Source organism: Acomys minous (assembly GCF_964271855.1).
Source record: "Acomys minous genome assembly, chromosome: 6".
Classification (NCBI taxonomy): domain Eukaryota; kingdom Metazoa; phylum Chordata; class Mammalia; order Rodentia; family Muridae; genus Acomys; species Acomys minous.
The window spans coordinates 102,187,939-102,207,746 of NC_140487.1; the positions used below are offsets into that span (position 1 = coordinate 102,187,939).

Below are 19,808 nucleotides of genomic sequence, written 5' to 3' on the forward strand. Positions count from 1 at the left end.
ACACAAAAACAAAAAACAAGCCAGGCGTGGTAGCATACGCCTTTAATCCTAGCACTCGGGAGGGAGGCAGAGGCAGGCGAACTGATGTGAGTTCGAGGCCAGCCTGGTCTACAAGGGAATCCAGGATAGCAAGACTACACAGAGAAACCCTGTCTTGAAAAACCAAAACCAAAAAAAGAAAAAAAGTTACAAATCTTAGAAAACATTTAAAAACTTTAAATGAAATATAATGTTAACATGAGAACTTGAAAAAGACTTGTATAGGAAGGGAAGCCACCTTAATCTTACTTGGGTATTTTAATTTAAAAAGTAAAGCATTAGAGCTGGAGAGATGGCTCAGTGGTTAAGAGCACTGTCTGTTCTTCCGAAGGACCCAGGTTCAATTCCCAGTACCTACATGGCAGCTCACAGCTGTCTGTAACTCCAGTTCCAGGTGATCTGACACCCTCACACCAATGCATATAAAATTAAATAAATTATTAAAAAAGTAAAATATTAGTAAACAGAATCCAGTGTTACATTTTAAAAAACTAGGAATGTTTTAATGTTTGTAAAAAGAGAATTGCTATCATCAGCTCCTCTATCAACACTAAAAAGGCATATGGCAAAATCTAACATATATATTCTGTGTGCACATGTGTATTTATGATTCTGTGTGTGTGATTTCCTGGAAATGAAGTTATAAGTGGTTGTAAGCCCCTGTAAGTGGAACAACAGGCTGTTGAAGAACAAATACATACTCCTAACCAATGCGCCATCTTTCAGCCCTTTGCCTCTATCTTTGATTAAAGTGCTTATGAAATAGGACAGTGCTCCTTAACAGTAACAGAACAAATGTTCCTAACAACAATAATAAAACATGCATATGTACATAATATTTATTAGAGAAACAGTGGAAACATTTCTCCTAAAATTAAGAATAAAAAGAGTATAATTATTGCTTTGTTTGCTACTAATCTTCAAAATCAGTCAACATAATATAATAAGAAAAAAATAGAGGTAAATCTGTTACTATGTATATAACATATGACTGAAACATAGAAAAGTTAAAAAAGAAGTTCACTTGAAATTCAATAAGCAGAAAGATTAAAAAGTTCCATATAGTATTATATGTGTATGTGTACTAATAAAAAATATATATGTAAAAAAATAATAAAAATGAAGAAAGTTCCATATAGACACTAAAAAGCCTTCATATTTATAAGAACCAGTTATGTTAAATATTAAACAAGCACCATTAAATGTTAAACCCATCTAAAAGCAACAAAATGCAGAAACTACCCAGGAACACCAAGAATAAGTAAGCTGTATGTGAGGAAAGCCTAAAAACTTTTCTAAAGCAACAAAATAGAAGTATAGTATATGTTTTTAGATTCAAAGCAAGATTCAACATATAACAGAAGCCAATTTGTCCTAATTTAATTGATAAAATAATGAGACCTTAGTAAAAATAACCTGCCTTCCTACACAGTAGATGTAGACACAGTATTTCTAAAGGCTATATCATAAAACAAGTAAGAATGGTCTTGAAAACATGACAGTAGCTTTATCACACACTACAAGTCATAAGTAAGTGATCAGTGTGTGTGTGTATGCCAACAAGCAAACTTCTGTGCATGAAAACAGAAATCAGCTGGGCACTCAGAAGGCAGAGGGCAGGTGGATCTCTGTGAGTGCAAGGCCAGTAGCCTGGTCTAAAAAGCAAGTCCAAGACAGCCAAAGCTATATACAGAGAAACCCTGTCTCGAAAAACCAAAAAAAAAAAAAAAAAGAGGAAGAAAAGAAAAGAGAAATAACAATTTAATTATGAACTTTGATCAAGAAAGCTTTTTTCGACGGGCGTGGTGGTGCACTCCTTTAATCCCAGCACTGGGGAGGCAGAGGCAGGTGGGTTGCTGTGAGTTCGAGGCCAGCCTGGTCTACAAAGTGAGTCCAGGACAGCCAAGGCTAACACAGAGAAACCCTGTCTCGAAAAACCAAAAATAAAAAAGAAAGCTTTTTTCAGCAGTAGGCAGCAAAAGAAGGCAAAGACTCATAACTGGCCAAGTGGTAAGAATATGAGAGCCAGTGCTCACCCTAAAAGAGACATTCACATCAATTCCCCCAGCCCAAAGCTCAAGGACCGTCAGAAGAGCGCGCAGAAGGGATTGGATAGCTGGAGCACGGGAGGAGTGCTGTGAAATGCTGACTTCCGGATGTGGCCTGGCACTCACAGCAACTGTGGTTACTTCTACAAGACCAAGTCAGTCACAAAACGAAGCCTAGCCATAGTTGAGGCAGTTGAAGGCTGCTGGAGGAGGAAGAGTAATTTTTCACTGGGGGCATGCGTGGCTCCAGAGAATGGCCTTATGCCCTTGCACACTATGGCAGAACTAACTGAAAACAGGAAGTTATTTAAAAGGTGCATGGCGAGGGGAGGGGAATTGAGAGCCAGGTGAATCCAAAGTATGAAGTAAGGTACACAGTCAAAATACATTTTATACATGCATGAAATTCTCAAACATAAAATATATTTAAAAATAAAGAAAAAATCAAAATACATAAACCAACAGCTTATTAAGGTGTATGACTGGCCATATCAAGGCCCTGGGCTCCATTCTCAGTAAAAAGAATGAATCACAAGTGGTCCTTACATTAGTAGCGAACTGTTTGTTTTGTTTTGAGCCAGGCACAGTAAGTAGTTCATGCCTAAAACTCTACAGCTAGAAGGCTGAGACTGGAGTGTAACGGCAGCTTGGACCACACAGTGAGGTTTAGGCTAGGCTGAGCAACACATAAGAGCCTGTTTCCAAAAATACAAGACAAATAAAACAACAACAAACCACTTAAAACAGCAAATTTAATTGGCAAAAGTCTAAGAGTTTGATGGCACACATATAAGGAAACAAGTATTCTGATCTGTAAAAAGCATTTATAATCTTTATAAAGAGAAGTCTAAAAATATTGGTCTTTTTGTTTGTTTGTTTGTTTTTAAGATAGGGTTTCTCTGTGTAGCCCAGGCTGGCTTGGAACTCATTCTGTAGGCCAGGCTGGCCTCAAACTCAAGAGATCCACCTGCCTCTGCCTCCTGAGTACTACGATTAAAGGTGTGCACCACCACTGCCCAGCTTCAAAATTATAAATACATTTGCCCTTAACTTATCAGTCTCATCTCCAGTAATTTTTTCTTACACATACATTAAATATATGTAAAATAATATTTGGAGATATCAAGTAATTAAAAATATCCCTAATATACATATAAGGGTAACTAGTTAAAAATTGTCTCTCATTATTTCTACAATGGCAAAATTGCTAGTGAAAAATGAGGGAAGTATGGTCTGATCTGGAAAGATGCAGGGATCTATGCAGGGATCTGTGCAGGGATGGAAAATGCAAGATAGTAAGCAAGACACACGATGAACTTGGAGCTTATTGCTGTGCCAGGAAGCAAGAGAGGCATCAGTGAATTCTCAGCTGGACACTGTGCCTTGGAATTCCATCCAATCCAAAAAGAAGAGAATGAGAAAAGTCGCCAGTTGGTCATCCTAGTGAAATAAACAGCCTGGGAGCAATGAGCAGCAAATACAGCATCAGTAAGCAAGTGTGACTGGGATTTGTAGAGGAGAGACCTCTGAGCCCACTGACCGTTTCTTCTATGGTTTCATTGTTGCAGCACAGTTAGGACTCCCTAGCACTATGTCTCCAAGCAGCACACAACATAAAGCAGTTATATTTTCTACCCAAAGTGAATTAAACTTCCAGGGATAATGCATTCTTCAGAAAATACAGGGGATAGAGAAACCAGTCATAAAAAAAGCAAAGAACAAATTTGGAAACACTCTACAATACAGTCTCAGTAAGTAGTCAATAAAATTAAAAAAACAAAACAAAACAAAACACACACACACACACACAAAAAAAAAACAGAAGAGAAAAGTAGGGGAAGGAAAGTGATGCGTAAATAAATCACCTTTAAATTCTGATTTGAATCAATTAAACAAACAAGAAAAGACATATTTGGGACCATCAAGGAAATTTAATCTTGGGCTGGGAATTAGGAAATACCAATTTTTTCTTTTGAATTTTCTTATATTAAAAAAATTACATTGCTAAGCCGGGCGTGGTGGCGCATGCCTTTAATCCCAGCACTCGGGAGGCAGAGGCGGGCGGATCACTGTGAGTTCGAGGCCAGCCTGGTCGACAAAGTGAGTCCAGGACAGCCAAGGCTACAGAGAGACCCTGTCTCGAAAAACCAAAAAAAAAAAAAAAATTACATTGCTAATGAATTTTTTTTAAAAATCACAATTGCTAGGCAGTGGTGGTGGCACACGCCTTTAATCCCAGCACTTGGGAGGCAGAGGCAGGTGGATCTCAGTGAGTTTGAGGCCAGCCTGGTCTACAAAGCGAGTCCAGGACAGCCAAGGCTACACAGAGAAACCCTGTCTTGAACAAACAAAACAAAAAAAAAATTACATTTTCAGTGTTGTATGTAGAATGACAAAATAGCATGCTGTCATAGAATGTGACTTAAAAACATTTGTAGTGAGAGAGAAATACAGATAGATTAACAGATAGAAAAATCCTGACAAAAATGAATAATGGATACATACATATGGCAGTTCAGCATGTTATTCTCTCTACTTATATAAAAGGTTGAAAATATTTTCAGAAAAGTAGCTAAAAATGAGAATGCAATTAGTAGCATATTAAGCACAACAGAAATGCCTGGGAATGGTCACTGTGACCAACATAGTTCTCTTAAGGATATGAATTTTATAATGAAATGCTGACTTAAGAATGAAGAGAATAAAAGTGAATTATTTTTAAGACAAAATTCTCAAATGATCACACCAGGGATTTTATGCATTTTCATGTGCCTGCTTTAAATTTAGTAGCATTCTCAGACAGGTTCTGCATAAAGGAATTATAAATGAAATATAATAAAAATACATTAAGGTTTTATTAGGTTGTCATATATATGTCATACACAAATATGTCATATATGTATATATATCCAAGTATTACTTTAAGACACTAGTACACATAACTGTATAAATAAAGGTGTACATACATGACATATAGAAATCGACTACCCAATTCAGAATATGGCTTTAGTTCCCTTACCATCAATATTTAGCATCATTTTCCACATGGCAGGCCGAACAGATTGATGGAATCCAAACCATACTTCCCTGCCCCCTCCCAGAGGGTGGTCATATCCTTCTGGAGCTGAGAAAAAGGAACGCCCCACAGGCGTATATCTACAAAAATTAAAATGGCATGTTCAATCCTTTCCTTCTAATACTAATACTTAAATCTGCAGGACAGGGGACATTAAAGCAAAAACAATTAGTTATTATAATGATACTTATAATTACAAATACACATGAAAGCAAAAAGCTATTCTAAATGAATAAACTCATCACCATCTTTTCTTTAAAATTCTCTATTTTCATAATCTGTTAGCTTATGAAGCAATATATTTTACTTAATATTATCATTATTAAGACAGAGTCTCACTGTGCAGCCTAGAACTCAATGTAATACAGGCTGATCTTGAACTCACTGTGATCCACCTGGCTCTGCTTCCCAAGTGCTGGGATTAAAGGTGTGTGCTACCTCATTTATCCCTTAAAATACTTCCTTAAAAATAAGTTAAGAACATTGCAACTTTAAAATGTTAAAGAGTAAGTTATCTACAAATATGTCTTAAGATAGCCATACTAATTATTTCAAAGATATATAGTTGACATACTTAAATCCAGAAATATGAACTGCTTTTTTTTTTTTTTTTTGGTTTTTCAAGACAGGGTTTCTGTGTGTAGCCTTGGCTGTCCTGGACTCATTTGTAGACCAGGCTGGCCTCGAACTCACAGCGATCCGCCTGCCTCTGCCTCCCAAGTGCTGGGATTAAAGGCGTGCGCCACCACACCCGGCTAAACTGCTTTTTTAATTTTAAAAAACAGTACTCTTCTCTCCTTTCTTCCCATGCAAGAGTCTGAACGCAGGACTTCACGTATGCTGGGCAAATACTCCAACCCTGAACTCTATCTCCAGCCCAAGAGTAGCAATTTCAACACAATCTGACACTATTATATAAAACATGAAATCACTTTTAAAGCATGTAACTTAAGTTCATAGTGTATCTGAAAATGTTATTTAAGACTTATAGGTCCTAAGAAAAAGGGTTCGGGGGTTGGAGAGATGGCTCAGAGGTTAAGGGCACTGAATGTTCTTCCAGAGGTCCTGAGTTCAATTCTGAGCAATCACATGGTGGCTCATAACCATCTATAATGCAATGTGATCTGATGCCTCTTCTGCCCTGTAGGTGTATGTGCAGGCAGAGCACTGAATACATAATAATAAATAAATAAATCTTTGGAAAAGGGTTAGGAACTTCTCTGTAAAATAACTCATTAGATTAACTAAAGTGTGTGTGTGTATATATACACATATACATATTTTTCAAGCTACTATTGTATAATGAAAAGCACACAGCATATAAAAGTTAACCACGAAGGCCTATACCACTCACTCTTAGGAAAAAACCCTTCATATTTAAAGATGTAAAGAGGAAGACAGCCAGAACCACTCACTTCATGGAGGGCAGATGTCGGAGAACCACATCAACTGCATGGACCGGGTTAGTGCTGATTGGCTTGTCTAATTCCAGTGGCTCAGGCAAAGTGCGTCCTGTCAGCACTTCATGTAGTAGGTGCCAACTCACTCGAGATACAAACTTGACTGACACCTTGAAAGGTCGATCTTTTCCACCTTCCCCAGGTAACGTAACATCTAAATCTACCTGTTGATGGGATACAAGATCCAAGTGAAAAATGTTGAAAAAGATAAATGTAATTATCTAAAATTTAATTTACAAAAAGACAGCAGGCAAAAATTTTAAAAATCTTAATGTCAAATTAAGAGAATAAAATTGTCGGGCTGGAGAGATGGCTCAGAGGTTAAGAGCACTAGCTGCTCTTCCAGAGGTCCTGAGTTTAATTCCCAGCAACTACATGGTGGCTCACAACCATCTATAACGAGATGTGGTGCCCCCTTCTGGCCTGCAAGTGTACATGCAGGCATAATACTGTATACATAATAAATAAATAAAATTGTCAAGGCTGGTTGATATTCATAGGAGGCCTCCCCTTCTCTAGGAGAAAGGGAAGTGTAGAAAACTTTAATCAGCAACATGGCTTCTCTGGCTGGAATAAAAGCACACCCTTAGCATACACCTTTAATCCCAAATAATGACTATAAAGTTAGTTTATAGAAGGACGAACCCATGTTTGAAAGTCTTGTCTTACTGAGATGCAGACAAAATGATGAATCAGAGAAAGATTTGACAGAGTGAGTCAGAATAGGCTGTGCCCAACTTGCACAAGAACAGAGAGGAAAGAGAAGCGACTTAGGAGAGCAGCATGGAGGGTGGAGAGTGGGGAAGTTGCACTGGGAGAGTTTTACAGGCAGCTAACAGAGGGAACCAGCTAGACACAGCTGAAGACAGATGAACCAGAGAATGAGAATGAGCCAGAAGATTAGAACTGATTGCTAGAGTTAGTTTGATGCCAAGCAGAGCAATTCAGTCAGAAGGTGAGAGAAGCCTGTTCGAATTAAGTCAGCTTGGGGAGTAGTTTGAGTCAGAACAGCTGAGTTGAACCAGCCAGCCAGAGCTCAGAAAGAGCTAGAAAGGGTGAGCTTATTCAGCAGTAAGTCTCAGAGGCTGAAAACATTCTAGGCCTAGATAATATTGCACAAAGACTAGAAGCTTCCAGGATTAGGCCTAGGTTAGTAGACAGAGGCAATAAGCCTTGGAGATGACTACTGAATCCAGAGACTAAAAGAGACTTTTACAGAGAGGAGGGGTGATGAGATGAGAGAAAGGAACTGAGAGGAAAAGAGGGAGGGGAACCTGTGAAAGTAAAGTAAATAAATAATAAAAATTTTTTGAATTGGTTTATTCATGGTAGTTATAGTCATCATTCTAAAATGCTGGAAACTACTTAAATATACTAACATTTAGGCAGCTATTTAAAAAAGAATGAAGATCTTTTGAAACTGTTATATGATCATTTCTCAGTCGTATTATTAAATAAACAACCCAATATAAAAGACATCTTTTGTATAGGAAGGGAAAAATGAGAAAATACTCATGAGGCCAGGCATGGTGGCTCATACTTTTAATCCCAGAACTTGGGAGGCAGAGGCAGGTGGATTGCTGTGAGTTCAAGGCCAGCCTGCTCTACAAAGCAAGTCCAAGACAACCAAGGTTACACAGAGAAACCCTGTCTTGAAAAACCAAAGAGAGAGGGGGGGTAAGGGAGAGAGAGAAGAGAGAAAGAGAGAGAATACTCATGAACCTGCTTGATTTTGCAAACACACACACACACACACACACACACACACACACACACACACACGAAGCATGAACAAGAAACTGGTTAATTTCCAAGCAATGGAGGGAATAGACTGGAGGAAATAAAGGGAGAAGCAATGCTAGTGTATTTTGGGGGTGACATTGGGGAACATTCTAGAATTCAAAATCATCAGTGTGTCATCTCAGCTATATGAGAGGCTGAGGCTGAAGAATCACTTGACTCAAAAGTTCAAGATGAGCCAGGTGTGGTGGCACACACCTTTAATCACAGCACACAGGAGGCAGAGGCAGGCAGATTGCTGTGAGTTTGAGGCCAGCCTGGTCTACAAAGCTAGTCCAGGACAGGCAAGGCTACACAGAGAGACCCTGTCTCGGAAAACCAGAAAAAAAATGTTCAAGATGAACAAGTATGAGGCAGACATAGTGATCCATGCTTGTAATGCCAGCACTCAGGAAGCAGAGGCAGGCAGATCTCTGTGAGTTAGCGTCCAGCTTGGTATACTATATGAGTCCTTAAAAGTTATTTTTTGCATCAAAACTAAAAACTGTGCATCAGCTGGGCATGGTGGTGCACGCCTTTAATCCTAGCACTTGGGAGGCATAGGTAAGTGGATTGCTGTGAGTCTGAGGCCAGCCTGGTCTACAAAGTGAGTCTAGGACAGCCAAGGCTACACAGAGAAACCCTGTCTTGAAAAACTAACAAAACAAACAAAAACAACAAAATAATAAAAATCCCCAAAAACCTGTGCATCAAAGGACACAACTGATGGGGAAAGACAGTCTATGAAATACCAAAAAATATCTTTGTTAAGTATATATATGAAAAGGAGTTATTAAATATTTAAAAATTCCTATAACTCATTAACTGCAAAAATAAAAACCCAATTTAAAAACTGAACAAAATAGGGGCTGAAGAGCACTGGCTGCTCTTCCAAAGGTCCTGAATTGAATTTCCAGAAACCACATGGTGGCTCACAACCATTTATAATGAGATCTGGTGCCCTATTCTGGCAGGCAAGGCCCACATCCAGGCAGAATGTTGTATACATAATAAATAAGTAAATCTTAAAAAAAAAATTGAACAAAATAGCCAGGCGGTGGCGCATGCCTTTAATCCCAGTACTCGGGAGGTAGAGGCAGGTGGATGGCTGTGAGCTCAAGGCCAGCCTGGTCCAGGACAGCCAAGGCTACACAAAGAAGACCTGTCTCGAAAAAACAAAACAAAACAAGACCAAAAACAAACAGACAAACTAAAAGAACAAAATACATGAATGGACTTTTTGTTTGTTTGTTTGTTTGTTTGTTTGTTTCGAGACAGGGTCTCTCTGTAGCCTCGGCTGTCCTGGACTCACTTTGTAGACCAGGCTGGCCTTGAACTCACAGTGATCCGCCCGCCTCTGCCTCCCGAGTGCTGGAATTAAAGGCGTGCGCCACGACGCCCGGCTTGTTTGTTTGTTTTTTGAGACAGGGGTTTTCTGTGTAATAGCCCTGCCTGTGCTGGAATTCTCTTTGTTGGCCAGGCTGGCCTCTGAGTGATCCACCTGCCTCTCCTCCTGAGTGCTGGGATCAAAAGCATGAGCCACCACACCCAGCCTGGAATGGACTTCTTGATAAACATAAAAATGACCAATGGATATATAAAAATAAATTCAATATCACTACTTTGGAGAAAATCCAAACCAAAATGAAACTGGCCCTGGATGTACAGACTTATAATCCCAGCTCTACAGAAAGCAAAGGCAAGAGGATTTTAATATGCTAGCCTTGTACTATAAAAGGCCAAAGGTCAGCCCTGGGTTATACAATGACACCTAACTGCTGTCTATCAACAGAAAACTGGGTAAACAAAATGTGTTGTATAAATGTAACAGATTTATTACTCAGCCTTGAAAATTAAATTCTAACGTATGCTACAATATGGATATAATTTGAAGATATAAGGCTAAGTGAAATAAGCAAGCCACAAAGGATAAATGCTTCATTTATTACTTACTTATGTACCTAGTGGTGTCAAATTCAGACACAGAAAGGAGAATGCTGGATGCCAAGGGTTGATGGGAAAGGGCAATAAATAGTGTTTAGTAGGTGCAGAGTTTCAATTTAACAAGATAAAGACAGTTCTGGAGTGGATTGTGTTAATGATTATATAACATCGTAAAGGTACTTGACAGTACTGACTTGTACTTTAAAAATGACTAAGATGTTATTTGTATTTTACAAGTAAAAACAACAAAAACAAAAAACAAAACAAAACAAGAAAACCCCAACATTTCCCCTTAAGATACAAGGAGAAAAAGAAGATCTTGGTAGGAAAAACTGACAGAAATCAATCAAATAGTTAAAGTTAACATCAGCATTAATAAAAGAAATATATGTTATGTACCTCTGAGTACAGTAATTACATGCAGTAATAGATGGAGAACATTTCTGTAATCTTCTAGACAAAAATATATAAACAAAACATAACCTGGGGAGCTGGGCATAGTGTACACCTTTAGTCATAGCACTCAGGGAAGTGGAGCAGGCTGTAAGGTTGAGGACAGCCTGGCCTACAAAGAGAGTCTAGGACAGCCAAGGCTACACAAAAATCTTGTCTTGAAAAACCAAAACCAAAACCAAAAAACAAAAACAAAAAAAGAAGAAAGAAAGACAAACCAAAAACATAGCCTGGGGGAAGGAGATGACAAATACACCTCAGGGTCAGTCTGAAAAATAACTTACCTATGATGTTTAATCATATTTACTTCATAAAATAAAAGAAAAGGGGCTAGAGAATTGTTCCAAAAGAAAGACTAAAGGCACGCGATGCCTATTGGCATGATCCTAGGATAGCTTCTTCATCAAAGGAGGGAAGACACTAAAACATAATTAAAACAATGGGCAAAACTAGAATATCCATTGTCAGTTGGTGGCCCATGCCTGTGATCCCAGCTCAGGCAGGTGGATCGCTGTGAGTTTGAGACTAGTCTGGTCGACAAAGCAAGTCCAGGACAGCCAGGGCTACACAGAGAGACCCTGTCACTATTAATGACACTCTACTCTGCTATGCTTGCAGACAGGAGGCAAGCAGAGTTGTCCTCTGAGAGGCTCCACCTAGCAGCTCAAAACAGATGCAGAGACCCACGACAAACATTGGCCAATACATAGGGAGCCTTATGGAAAAGTTGGGGGAAGGAAGTTCCTGGAGGTGACAGGAACTTCACAAGAAGACCAACAGAGTCAACTAACTAGGGCCCAGAGGGGCCTGCTGAGACTGAGGCACTAACCAAGGACTTCTCAGGGACTGGACCTAGGCTCCCTACAAAGGTGTAGCTAATAGGCAGCTCAGGCTTCATGTGGGTCCTCTAGTACGGGGAGCAGGGGCTGTCTCTGACATGGACTCTCTTGCCAGCTTTTCAATTACTTCCCCCTGATGTGAATGCCTTGCCAGGCCACAGGGGAAGAGGACACCTCAGTCCTGATATGACTTGATGAGTTGGGGTGGATGGGAAGTGGGGCTCCCCTTTTCTGAGTATTGGGGAAGTAAGAAGGAATGGGGCTACAACCAGGATGTAAAGTGAATAAATAAATAAATAAACTTTAAAAAAAAAAGCATTTTGTCAGTATTAGATTTAATTAAGTTGGTAAATACAGTGTAGTTTTTATCCTTATTCTTAGGCAATAATATATATTAAAGTATTATTAATGAACATAATATATGCAACCCAATTGTGAATGGTTAGGGAAAAGTAAGCATGTATGTGTATTTCTTTATATCAATATACCTACAGCTATAATGAAAGACCAAAAACAAAAAAGTTAAAATTAGAGCAGCAAATGTTAAGGACATTAGTGAATCTGAGTAAAGAGTATATGAGTTTTCTGCATTGTTCTTGAAACTTTTCTGTAACCTGAAATTATTTCAACAGAAGCTTAAAAATGATCATATTAATACAGATTATAATTTAAGTGGTAGTAAGATCATTTAAAGGGAGATATAGGGGCTGAGGAGGTGGCTCAGTTGTTAAGTGCACTTGTTCTTGCAAAGGACCCAGGTTTGGTTCTCAGCACCCACATGGCTGCATACAACTAGCTATTACTCCAATCACCTTTGGGGATCTGACAGCCTTTTCTGGCCTCCTCACTGTACAAACATGGTGCACAGACATACATGTAGCCAAAACACTCATATAAAGTAAGAATAAATGAGTAAATTTTATAAAATAGTAAGTAAATTTAAAAAATAATAAAGGAAACATAGCACAAGTATAGCTTTATAATAAAGACTCACATCTTACCCCAGTAGTTGCCACAGGAAGTGGATTGGCTGTGTAAAGGCTTCTTTTTCCATCATAAACTGGTCTACGGTCTCCAAATATAGTCACTTTAAAATGCTGAACCATTGAGTCAACTACTTCTCTAAGAAAGGGGAAAAAACACATTCACATAATCCTCTGCAAGATGAAACACAAAAGTATTAGTTTAAATAGTTCCTGGCACTGTTTAATGACCTCAAAATAAGATTTGCTTTCAGAACCATAGCTTAAAATAGCAGAAAGACTGATGATGGCTGGCAAAGGATGACACATATTTCCCAGGCAAAAGGAAGAATAAATCCAATAAAGGAATCATTTTGGGATACTGTTGACCAGAAAACTATTAGAGTTTAGTTCAAAAGCCCTTTCGTCTTCTCTAAGTACTCCCCAACTTTACCTTTGTTTCTTAAAAATTAAGATGTTCTTTGCATTGTGCTAAGATATATCTTCTCTGTGTCTCTATTTGGAAAAATCAGTCTATTGTATCATAATTCTATTCCGCATTCCTACAGTGAGTTTCCTGAGAGCAACAAACACATCTATAGTCCTTATGCTCCTCACTCTTACTACCTCATCAGTGAGGTGCTGTGAAATGTCCAGCTCGGGATGTGGCTTAGTGGTAGCACATTTGCTTAGCACACACAAGGCCCTATGTTTACTCCCCAGTACCACAAAAAGAAAACTCTATTTTCACTCAGCAAACATTTTGATCCCAATATACAGTAACATGGAAAGACTGTAAAGATTTACATATAAAAATTATAGACTATAAAGAATTACATCAAATACCTACAAAGCAATGTATCATTTTATTTACAAATGCTTTACAACAGGGAAAGACATCTAAGGATATATGCTAACTTATGTCTAGACAGGAACTGTTTACACAATCTTAACACATCACAATGAGAGTACACTTGTACAATACTAGTATGATTTGAAGTAAAATTTAAAAAATTGAAATCTAGCCCAGGCAAGAGGAAGGGAAAGGGAGAGAAGGAAATCAGCATTTTCCAGGAAGAAAAAGAAAGGAAGGAAGGAAGGAAGAAAGAAAGAAAGGAAGGAAGGAAGAAAGAAAGAAATCAAGCTGAGTTGGTTCCCAGAAAATTTTCCTACACAGAACAAAAGTCTATTTCCCACTCTGCTCTTCCAAGTTTCAGTTGTATGGAAACTATTTTAAATCAATACCATGTCTTTCATATGTAATATGACACCAAAGATTTGATGCATCTATCAACTTCAGGGTTCCATCAATTTCAAAGACTCTGCTATTTAAAGTTTCCTTTTATAGCCATTACTATGAAGTCCATTTTTTTTTTTTTCCGAGACAGGGTTTCTCTGTGTAGCCCTGGCTGTCCTGGAGTCACTTTGTAGACCAGGCTGGCCTCAAACTCACAGTGATCCACCTCTGCCTCCCAAGTGCTGGGATTAAAGCTGTGCATTACCACACCCAGTTTAGGACTACTTTTTTTTTTCCTTTAAAGATTTATTTATTATTTATACAGTATTCTGCCTGCATGTAGGCCAGAAGAGGGCACCAGATCTCATTATAGATGATAATGGGACACCATGTGGTTGCTGGGAATTGAACTCAGAACCTCTGGAAGAACAGACAGTGTGCTTAACCTCTGAGTCATCTCTCTAGTCCAATTTTTTAATATGCCACTGCCAAATAAATCAGACAGATCTCATTTGTTAGATGTTTCTTAATTTTGGGTTTTTTTTTAAACTCAACACCTGTTTTTAAGCTTACCAGTTCCTAGAAGCCCAACCACTCTATCAAAACGGTAGAGGATATCTCAGAGAAAAAAACATTCTGCTTCGATATATAGCACCTAGTATTTCCTTAATACATTTTGTAGTAGGAGACAGTTAATCTACTTCAGTGATTTTCCAAAACTGAGTAGGAAACATTTAAAGCTGAATTCAACAAATTTATTCCTGAGTTAAACCTGATTTCATTCTGTTATTACTTTAATTAATTCCCAACCTTGAAAGCTGGCTGACCTCTTTACCTGACGCCTGGCTGACTGCACCTCTCTGCAGCATTAGTGACTGCACCTGTAAGACTTTTAGTTCTAGTACTTGGACTAATTAAGGTTTTTGTTTTTAATGTCTTTAGTTTTTGTCTCTGTATCACTGCTAAATAAATCCCTATGCTACATTTTTATTCCTAAAATACAAAAGCCTATGTTAGGGTGGGCATGGTGGCACATGCTTTTAATCACAGAACTGGGAGATAGGGGCAGGTAGACCTCTGTGAGTTCCAGGCCAGCCTGGTCTACAGAGAGGAAAACAAACAAACAAACAAAGCTGAGCCAACCATCCTTGTCAGTTCTTGACACACAAAACCCCTCTAGCTAACTGATTTCCTTCCCAGTATTTCCATTTACTATTTCCATTCTCCTTCTGATGTGCTTGATAAACCATGTATATGTTCTTACCTTCTATACTTGATTTTTAAAAAATCTATCCTTACTGCTGTGGCAAGATCAGTTTCTTTAGTAGTTATTTTTCAAAATTATTTTCAATGGCTCTATCTGTGAAAAGCATGCAATTGATTTAAGTCACTTTATTTTGGACTGATACAACATACTCTACATTATTTAGACATTCTCTCATTGAGCAGACTTTACTTATCTAACTGCCAGCTCTAAAAGAAATACAGCTGGTCTGGGTATGGCGGCGCACGCCTTTACTCCTAGCACTTGGGAGGCAAAGGCAAGTGCATCACTGTGATTTGAGGCCAGCCTGGTCTACAAACTGAGTCCAGGACAGTGCTACACAAGAGAAACCCTGTCTTGAAAAAACTTAAAAAAAAAAAAGAAAAGAAAAAAAAATGAAAAGAAAAAGCCTTTATAAGATTGGGCTATGAAGCCGGCTGTGGTGGCGCACGCCTTTAATCCCAGCACTCAGGAGGCAGAGGCAGGTGGATTGCTGTGAGTTCCAGGCCAGCCTGGTCTACAAAGCGAGTCCAGGACAGCCAAGGCCACACAGAGAAACCCTGTCTCGAAAAACCAATAAATAAATAAATAAGCCAAGGCTACACAGAGAAACCCTGTTTCAAAAAACCTAAATAAATAAATAAATGATTGGGCTATGAGAAAGCCTATAGGGTATTTTCTGAATTGGTGATTAGTGGGGGAAACCCCATGTGGGTGGTGCCATCCCTGGGCTGGTGGTCTCAGGTTCTCTAAGAAAGCAGGCTGACCAAGCCATGAGGAGCAAGCATGGCCTCTGATCAGCTTTTGCCTCCAGGTTCCTGCTCTATTTTGAGTTTCTGCCCTGACTTGCTTTGATGAATAAACAGTAATATAGAAGTATAAGCCAAATAAATCCTTTTCTCCCCAACTTGCTTTTTGGTCATAGTATTTCATCACAGCAATAGAAACCCTAACTAAGACAATGAAATATTAAAATGTAAAAAATTACAATGTTAAAAAAAAGCAAAAAATATAAAAGAAATCATGCTCACTGGGTGGTGGTGGTACACACCTTTAATCTCTTGGGAAGCAGAAGCAGGCGGAACTTTGAGTTCAAGGCCAGCCTGGTCTACATAGTGAGTTCCAGGACAGCCTAGGCTACATAGAGAAAAACTTGTCTTGGGGGGAGGGGGGGGAAAGACACAGAGAGAGAGAGAGAGAGAGAGAGAGAGAGAGAGAGAGAGATATCACGCTCAATAGTTAGAATATATTTAAATTATTATTTAAAGGAAGATTTTGTATGTCTATGTGTATGTGTGAGGTGTGCAAGTATGTGTGGTTGTGTACGCATGCACATGTGTGTGTATAAGTGTGGGTGATGATCTAAGGGATTGAACTCAGGTCCTCATTCTTGCAAAATGGACCCACAAATATGTTTCTAGTATAACAGAGGCTTTAAATAAGAAATGGATATAACACAACGCATTATCATCAAATACAATAAATAGGGTTTTTGTTGTGTTTTTTGAAAAATAATAATAGGTTATCACTATAGCCCAAGGCTGGCCTCGAATTCATACCAACCCACCCACTTCAGCCTCCCTCCCAACTGCTAGGATTACAGGTATGAGTCAACACACGGAGTGTAGGGGTAACCTCACACTGTGTGAAGGAATGTCTCTGCATCTTCAGTTGCTAATTCTGTACCTGCAAAAGGCTAAGTGCTGGCAGGATGTTGGTATTGTCATTTCTATGGCTCATCGCAGGGTTTTCTATTTTGTAACTGTGTGTCCCTCCTCACTTGCCCTGAGGCTGCCTAAGAGACTGTCAGGTGTTGGCTTACTGCTGGTTGGTTATAGTAAAGAGCTGATGGCCAATATCTGGAACAGGAAGTAGAGGGCAGGTAGAGAGGGGGACCCTGGGAGAAGAAAGAAAGGCGGGGAATTTGGAAGCAGACAGAGAAGGGACACACAGATGGAACAGGAGCAGAGAGGTAAAAGAGCTAGCCGTGCGGCATGTAAGTCATAGCTAGAATAGTCAGGTCAAGTTTAAACAGTAGCTGGAAGACTGCCCCAGAAAAAGGCCTAAGCTTTAAACTACACAAAAGTCCTCATGTCATCATTTATACTACTGGCTGGTTTGAGGAAGTCCGCTGTAACCTAGCTTTCAAACATTCTAATACCAAAATTGAATTCTAGCAATCAAAGGGAACTATTCACTGAATTTCAGTATAGTACAGTTATGGAATATCTGCCTTGTAACAATGGAAGTGATGAAGGTAGGAATATAGTCTCTTGATTTTTTTTGTTCAAATGTAGATTGTTTAGCAGAACATTTGTACATTTTGTTAAAATAATTTCTTAGCTTCATAAGATGTGAAACTACAATATTAAAATGCATAGAATTTAACTTGAAATTTTTAAATCATTTATTTTGTGTATTCATGTATGTATGTATGTATGTATGTATATATGTATGTATGTATGTATGTAATGTATGAGGGCAGGTACATATGCCATGGCATGCATATGGATGCCAGAAGACAACTTGTAAGAATCAGTTCCCTCCTACGTGCCATGTGGGTCTCAGGTCATTAGGTTTGGCAACAGGTGCTTTTACCCACTAAGTGATCTTGCCAGCATTTTTTTTTTAAAAGATGGAGTCTTACTGTGTAGCTCTTGCTATATTGGAACTTGTTATGTGGACCAGGCTGTTTGGAACTCACAGAGATCCACCTTCCTCTGCCTCTGTGCATGGATTAAAGGCGTACGCCACTATACTGGGCCAATCAGCCCAACATTTTAACTTAAAAAGAGTATTTAAGAAAATAATTTTTGGCACTGGAGAGAAGCTCAGTGGTTAAGAGCACTAGCTGCTTCCCCCGAGGTCCTGAGTTCAGTTCCCAGAGACCATATGGTGGCTCCCAACCATCTGTAATGGTATTCATGAAGAGAGAGCACTCATATATGTAAAATAAATAAATATTTTTTATAAAAAGAAAAGAATTTTTTCAATCTGGGCGTGGTGGTGCATACTGTGGTGCATATTGTATTTGATGATAATGCGTCGTGTTATATCCATTTATTATTTAAAGCCTCTGTTACACTTGAAACATATTTGTGGGTCCGTTTGGCAAGAATGAGGACCTGAGTTCAATCCCTTAGATCATCACCCACACTTACGCACACACATGTGTGCACACCCACACATGCTTGCACACCTCACACACACACACATAGACATACATAATCCCAGCACTCGGGAGGCAGAGGCAGGCGGATCGCTGTGAGTTCGAGGCCAGCCTGGTCTACAAAGCAAGTCCAGGACAGCCAAGGCTACACAGAGAAACCCTGTCTCGAAAAACAAACAAAAAAAAAAGAAAGAAAGAAAGAAAGAAGATAATTTTAAAAACTTATTTATTATTATATATACAGTGCTCTGGAGCTGGGCGTGGTGGTGCACATCTTTAATCCCAGCACTTGGGAGGCAGAGGCAGGCGGATCGCTGTGAGTTCAAGGCCAGCCTGGTCTACAGAGCGAGTCCAGGGCAGCCAAGGTTACACAGAGAGACCCTGTCTCAAAAATACCAAAAAAACAAAACAAAACAATACAGTGCTCTGCCTGCATGTACACCTGCACATCAGAAGAGGACATTAGATCACAGCATAGATGGTTATGAGCCACCATGTGGTTGCTGGGAATTGAACTCTGGAAGCTCAGTCAGCACTCTTGACCACTAAGCCATCTCTCCAGCATTAAGAAAATAATTTTGAAAAAAAAAAAAAGAAAATAATTTTGGAAAGAAAATTTAAGTAAACGGAATTAAGTTTTACCTAATCTTTAACGGCTTCCTTTCACTAATAAGCTTAGTCTGGGGAAAGGAAAATTCTTGCAGAAAATAATATTCTTTTTTCTTTCTAGAGCTTCAAGCTACAGTTTAAAATTAATAATTTATCCTTCAACTACTCTGAAAACGGAACTTAGCTGAGTATGCTGAGCCTTATAAAAGGCTGCAGCCTTGCTTCCCACTCTTACGTCCACTATCACTTCCCACATTTTAGTAGTACCTAGGCTACTGATGCCTCGTGCTGTGGTGCACAGATTGTAAATTATAATTTAACGAACAAACATTTAACAATCTACTCAAGTTTATTTCCATGTACATTCAGCTGAGCAAACCTAAGGTCATACTTCTAAAATATTTAGATTTTAGTTATTGTGACCACTCACTATCTTTAAAAAAAAAAAAAAAAGAACACACACACAATTTTAAATTTATTGACCCTGCTCTCTTACCAATTGGTCATTCACTTTCTTTTTTATATATGTGAAATTTTTATTTATATGTATAAGTGTTTTGTCTGCATGTATGTTTGTGCACCATGTATGTGCCTGGTGCTCACAGAGGCCAGAAGAGAGTGTTAGAGCCCTCGGGACTGGAGTTACAGATGGTTGTGAGCCACCAAAAGCAGCCAGTGAGTGCTCTTAACTGCTCAGCCATCTTTCCAGTCACAAAATGGTCATTTTAAATCAAAACAACAATAACAACAAAAATGAGATGAGACCAACACATACACCCAAGAGCAGAAAATAAGTCTAGAGAGTAATTCTGCAGAGAAGCTGACTCACAGAATGACTCATGAGCATTTCCTGGGTATTTCTCCAAGAAAACTCCTCCGAGTACAGTGGAACCTTGTTTGGGTAGGATACTTATTCCAGTATTATGATT

At 38.9% G+C, this 19,808-nt stretch overlaps 1 protein-coding gene across 3 annotated transcripts in view; it reads right to left on the minus strand.

Annotated features, from left to right (window-relative positions):
- The window catches only part of AGO3 (argonaute RISC catalytic component 3), a 93,754-nt gene that overhangs the window by 59,026 nt on the left and 14,920 nt on the right, over positions 1-19,808 (minus strand). For 2 of the 3 annotated variants that reach the window (XM_084786260.1, XM_084786259.1), the window contains exons 3-5: positions 12,640-12,760; positions 6,579-6,787; positions 5,107-5,243 (exon numbers count right to left, since the gene is read on the minus strand). In XM_084786260.1, coding sequence (XP_084642386.1) covers positions 5,107-5,243; positions 6,579-6,787; positions 12,640-12,760 — 467 coding nt within the window. Of the gene's footprint in view, positions 1-5,106; positions 5,244-6,578; positions 6,788-12,639; positions 12,761-19,808 lie in introns of those variants that run through there. The other variant, XM_084786262.1, reaches the window with a different exon arrangement.